The following is a 5,941-nucleotide window of genomic DNA, read 5'->3' as shown; positions in this document are numbered from 1 at the left end:
CTTTCTCTTCTTCTCCTCTTCTTGCCTTGTTCTCTCTACTGGATGGTGATGGCACAGAGCCAGGTAAGATAGAAGGATCTGCCGTATCTTTTTGGCTGTCTTTTTTGATCTCCTCTTTTCTCCCTGTATAGACAGCAGACGCTCCTGCTGTCTCTCCATGAGATGTCCCCTTCGTGGTCTCTTCTACAGCACTTCCCGAAGAACTCGAAGAATGGGGTCGATGCGGTTGATAAGCCGAAGAAGAGGAAGAGCTGTCCTCTTCAACTCCTCTGTCGTTATTCCGCTCTCTCATCCTTACTTCTCCCTCCATTCCTGTGACTGACTGATCAAAAGGTGGGGCGGACATCTGAACGGACTGATAGATAAACTTCTTTCGAGGGAGAGATGAAAGAGAAGATTTCGGAGCACCTCCTCTTCCTCCCTCAGAAGGATAACCGAACGAAGAGGTGCTACGCCTCCTACTAGTACTAGTACTACTACTGTTGCCACTTGATGAGTCTTGTCTTCCTTCTGCTTCTCCTCCTCCTCCTCCTAATGTAAAATGAGGAATCTCCTCTGTATCTTCTTCTTGAGAAGCAACTTCGGTTTCTTGGAGAGATGAATAAGAAGAACGGTGCGAACGAAAGGATGAAGGAGTGCTTCTTCTTCCTCTTCTGCAAGACGTTCTGGTCTTCGAAGAATCGCGATGATCGGTGAGAATTTTAACTTGGCTGTCTGAAGAAGAACAAGACGATGATGCTGCTGCTCTGTAAGAAGACTTTTTTTCTTCTCTTCCAATAGTAGAAGAAGGATTACCGAAAGAAGAAGAAGATGATGAAAATAAGGGGGGTGCCTTAGGAATACAGGATGGACCCGATGAAAAGGAGGAGGAGGAGGAGGCGAAAGTATTGTGAGAGCGAGTAGAGGAGGAACGGAAACCTGAAGAAGAGGAGGAGTCAAGAGAAGAGGGGGGGGCTGAGGACGGAATTGTAAATCGTGGCGATCTCTCTCCTACTGCAGGTTGAAGAGACGAACATGAAGAATGATTCGGACGGGGAGAAGAAGAGGGATTGTCTGAGAAGGAGTCTCTATTTCTCTGTGAGTGGTTCTTCTTTATCTGAGAACCGGGGGAGGCGGAGGAGGAGGAGGATGATGATGATAACGTCGAGTGTACATACACCTCATCACCGTCATGTCCCCGAAGCATACCATCATGTTGATAGCCCTCACTCTGACGATAAGAACTCGAGAAAGAAGAGGAAGAAAAAGAACCTTCTTTCTCGTAGAATGAAGGCATCTTACTCGTCTTATAATCGAAGAAGGAGAAGAGGCAGCATGACCACCTTTCATTCAAGACTCTCCTTGAATGGGGTCACTTCCCTGACAAAGAGAGATACCAAGGAGCAGAGATGTGCAAGATAGACGGGCGAAAGAACAGGGAAAACACAAAGGAATCTATGGAGAAAAGAAAGAAGTGACTTAAAACAACCCGAAGAGAATGAAAGGACCAGAAGAGATACACCGCCGCGGTCAGGGTTTGCATGCGACAGTTGAAATGGATCTCTTTGGAAGGGTGAAACTGCAAGCGTCTTTGAGACCCCTCTGTCCGCCACAAGAAAGAAAAGAAGCTTAGTCAAGAGAGTGATGAATCCAGGAACGAAGAAAAACAACGGGCTGAAGGTGGGAATAGACCGGAGAGGAAGAAAAGATACCTATCCCCCTGTGTCAAAGTTTGTGAAGAAGTTGACTTTCTTTCTCTCTCTCTCTCCCAGGGATCTTAACACCAGAAGGAGAAGGAATCCTCTACATATGCTGTCTTACCCTCCATCTTGTTTGCTGTAGATACACCAGGATGTAGCTGAGAATCATCATCACACCCGCCGGGAAGACAGACGAGAGTTGTGTTTTAATCAACAAGTCTCTTTCTCCCTCCTTGAAAAGGCTCAAGATGAATGAAGAAAAGAAAAAGAAGAGCAGTGATAGACAGCAAGGAAAATACCTCTGCTAAATGTGTAAGACGGCTGGCTGGCTGGCTGGTGGTTTCTTAATCAAAAGAGATGCGATCGTACAAGGAAAGACACACAGTCAGTGAATGGTAGAGTAGGAGCAAGAAGAGAAAAAAAAACGCTTCTGTCGATATTGAGTAAGTGAGGATGATGAACATTCATCCGAGATACAAGGAGAGAATCAAAAAGAGAAGTCAGAGAATGACACAGATTGGCGTCTACAGATACCAAGTAACTACAAACAGAGCGAGAGAGAAGACGAGAGAGAGATCTATGAAAAGAGCGATGAGCTGGAAGCACTTGGAAGATGGTTTATACGATGAAAGGAAGAAGGAGTAATCTTCGTCTTTCTCTTCGTCTCCTGTGTATGAAAGAGAACTTCAGATAGCAAAGCCCCTGCTGGAAACTGTAAAACAACAGGGATCTTGGGGTGTATATACACCTCACTGGGAGGCAATACACCCTCGCATCATCAAGAGATAGGATAACTGGACCGTCCCCCCTTTCGATGAATCCTGTTCTTCCTTTCTTTCTCGTTTTTTTTTCAAGGAGTCATTCCCTCCTTATTACAGAAAAGCGATCTCTCTCCAAAGAAGAGTAGCAACGAGGAAGAGGAATCTCCTGTCTCTCTTCTCAGATGAAAGGGAGACCCATGCCTCGCCTTCTTCTCTCTTCGTCTTCTCAAAGAAGAAAACCAAGAGAAGTCTGAGATCTTTGCTGAGAAGCTTTGAAGAAGTTTTGAGAGCGTAGAAGACTCGGACATATAGAAGCTGCTGTTTCCTTACTCATAGCCTGTTACCGCAGTTGATTCAAAAGAGAAAGAAAGAAAGGAAACACACCAGACGACTGACACTGCGTCTCCTTCCTACTGTCTAAACCCCCCCCGGATTTCAGAACTGTACATACACCGGAATAAAGGGAAGCAGGGCAAAAAGAAGAGAGGCCGCGCAGACGTGCCAGAGAAAGAAGTCGCTTTTCTGCTGACTCAAAGTTTACAAAACACTTGGAGATGCCGGGACAATCGATCTACAGACGTTCTTTTGTCTCCCGTTGCTTGAAAAAAGAAAGGCTGAATGAAAGAAGGATCGATGGATGGTGGATGGGTCACCGGGGAAATCAGACATATCCGGACGGATACGAGACATTCAGGAGAAAAGAAAAGAACAACAGGTGGAGTATGAAACAAACTAATGCAGTGAAGAAACTCGTGAGAGGGGAAGAAGAGCCGGGGACGAACGGGTCACAAAAAAGCAAACGTAGAAAACACAGGCACCCGGAACAATCAACCACTTCCTGGTGGTACGGTTGGAACTCAGGTGTACATACACCTCATGGAGGAATGAGTACCTGGCACTGAATGAACTCTACTAGCATACATCAGACAAACGACTACCCACGTAGTGATTCTCCTTCAGCGTTCCTCTGTCTGCGTCTTTCACAGGAAAATCTCTTTCACCTTAAAATGAACTACCATCCATCCCATTGTTAACAGACTTCGTAATAGATGTATGAGTAACGCGCTTGAAGATTTCGTAAGGGGTCCTCATGACAGGATCCCATGGAAAACGTAGAAACGAGTCACCGATATCACCAGCCTGCTTTTTGGGCGGAAACTGACCCGATGCCTCGTAGCGAAGGCAGGAACTGAGTGGAAACACGAAGAAAGTGATGGAATATTAACGGGAGATCGCGAGGGGGGAAGGGGATCGGTGGCAGCAGCGACTCTTGGAGAGAGAAAGCCGTTGATGTTGAAGAGTGTGTTCTCTACCAAAAAGTCGGGAAAGACGTAAAGAAAAGAAAAAGACGGCAGGCCAGCGACTTGGGCTGAGTTTAAATCAAATGAACGAACTGAATTTTGAGGTTCCTACAGAAAGTTCTCCCGGCGAGCATGGAGACCTCGGAGCTAGAACTGGAGATGTGTCACATGGAAGACGAGAGAACGATCCGACTAAGAGAAGGGAAGACACGACTGTGAACATGTTACGTATAGTTGACAAATCCTTCTATGTAGGTTCTTTGTAGAAGGCGGAAGAAGAGTTGAACCGAAGCGAAAAAAGAGAAAGGAGAGGTTACAAGGCAGTTCTCGGATCATTCATTCACTACTACATTTGTCAGAAGAAGAAGAAGGACCGCCGGCCCATCGACGAAACACCGGCAAAAAGAAAGAACAGCAATCAAAAAGAAAAAAAAAGAAAAGTCACATCACTCCCCATGAGATCTTCAGCTGCTATTGTTTCATATTTGCTTTTGATTTCGTCCATCCATTTGGGTAGGTAGGTACGATGACGTTTTACTTGCTCACTCACTCCCTACAGCATATACAGAGAGGCAGTTGGGCTGAGGACTAGTAAGAGCCGCCCTTCGCATCATTACCAGCAACACCTTCAACTTCTCTGCTCCTTCTGCTCTCCCGGCCGCATGGCTCGTTTCGGAATCGCCTAAATCCTTCTGGCTTCTTCCCCTAAGAACGCGTTTTCTCCCTCAATCTAAATCTCCCGTTGTTCTGCGTTTGTTTGCGAGTCAATTCTCGCTCAGAAAGATCGTTTTGAATGAGAAGAGAAGACTTCGGACTGACGGCGGGCAAGAAGAGTGGGGGGGAAGAAAGAGAGAGACTAATCACCGAGTGTTTCTTCTTGCTGTGCTTAGAAAAGCTTTGAAAAGAAAAAGTATTATCATTATCACAGTCCCTCTGGTTTTAACAGCCTATTAGCTTCATCAGTAAAGAAGGAAAGAAGGCATTCTAGGGAGCCGGAGAACCAACACCCCTGGGATGGCCTACAGAGTCACCGTCACCCGTCCTCTCTCCTCGACACATGCTGTCGAGTTGTCCTGGTGAGGCTGAATGAACGGTTCACAGCCGGCCGCTACAACCACAAACAAAACAACATCGGAAACGTCCGTATGAAACGGATGAAAAGCCAGGAAAACTGCCTGCTAGATATCACAACAAGGAATGAAAGTCGGGGTTTCTGTAGCTGTAGCAGGGAGGGGCGTTGCCGGTCTCTGTTCTCCCGCAAGCTTCGTCTATAATCTGTAATGTACAACGGGAGCGAACACGCCGGCGTAGTCCGAGGAGTCGAGTATGGAAGAAAGACGAAGGAGAAGCTCTTTGGACTCTTTCCTGTGCATGCCCCTAGGCATAGTTTTTACCCCTGCTGCTAAAACTACTGGCGGAAATCTCCCATGACCGCAGTAGTACATACAAACAGGTTGATTCACGGACATCTCATCATCCCTCTCCCCTTCCACTTCCCTAGAAAGGAAAGGAACCATCGCCACAGTGAAAAAGACAAGCAGCTGTATCACGCAGGGTGGTGACCAACACGTCCGTTATACGCAGTCCCTCCGGGTGTTAAATCAGCCGTCGGGTCGGTGGTCCGCCTTATCTTCAAAGTTCACTTGGAAAGCAGGGGCAACCTCTACCACAACCCTGAGACTCCAAGGGCGATAACACCTTTGTCAAGCCGATTGCGACTATGACCGTCTATTCCAGCTACCAGCGAAGCTGAGAGATGGCTAACCAGTCTTCTGATCCGCACCCATCCACAAGGACATGCACAAGATGAGGACGGGCACTCCAATCAAATTTTGGATTGTCTGTTCTCGCTATGAGGGATCAAACCTATCTTCACGTTAGCCCGGTATTGTCAACAGTAAAATGAGTAGTCGCGTCGTAGGTGGAGAAACTCGAGAGAGGCGGCGATCTTGCCGTAAAAAGACGAACTCCAAGAGCGTTCTTTCATTATTCCGGCAGTCATCACAGCTCACCCTCATATAATCAGCATTAATCGCACCACAGGACATACAAGTTAGAAGGTGGAAAGAAAGCAGTGGTTGACTGAGCAATACAAACGGGACCCTTGGGGCAAGGTTTGGGCGTCGACGGAGGCCTAGTCCCGTCACGGGTCTACGAACGGCACGACAAGGTCAGGTGACACGTCGATTGCCTTGTCGGT

The 5,941-nt window shown here is 47.1% G+C and overlaps 1 protein-coding gene across 1 annotated transcript; it reads right to left on the bottom strand.

The window, feature by feature from the left end:
• On the bottom strand, positions 1 to 5,454 carry CSUI_011076 (uncharacterized protein; the record flags this gene model as incomplete). Its single annotated transcript, XM_068071177.1, has 1 exon — positions 1 to 5,454. A coding segment is annotated over exon 1 (1,276 nt), but the record flags the coding sequence as incomplete, so codon positions are not given.
• Positions 5,455 to 5,941: the final 487 nt, after the last annotated feature.

This window comes from Cystoisospora suis (genome assembly GCF_002600585.1).
Source record: "Cystoisospora suis strain Wien I chromosome Unknown contig_9544, whole genome shotgun sequence".
In the NCBI taxonomy this organism is placed as follows: domain Eukaryota; phylum Apicomplexa; class Conoidasida; order Eucoccidiorida; family Sarcocystidae; genus Cystoisospora; species Cystoisospora suis.
Note: the sequence above shows the minus strand (reverse complement) of the source record. Positions and strands in the feature narration are given on the sequence as shown.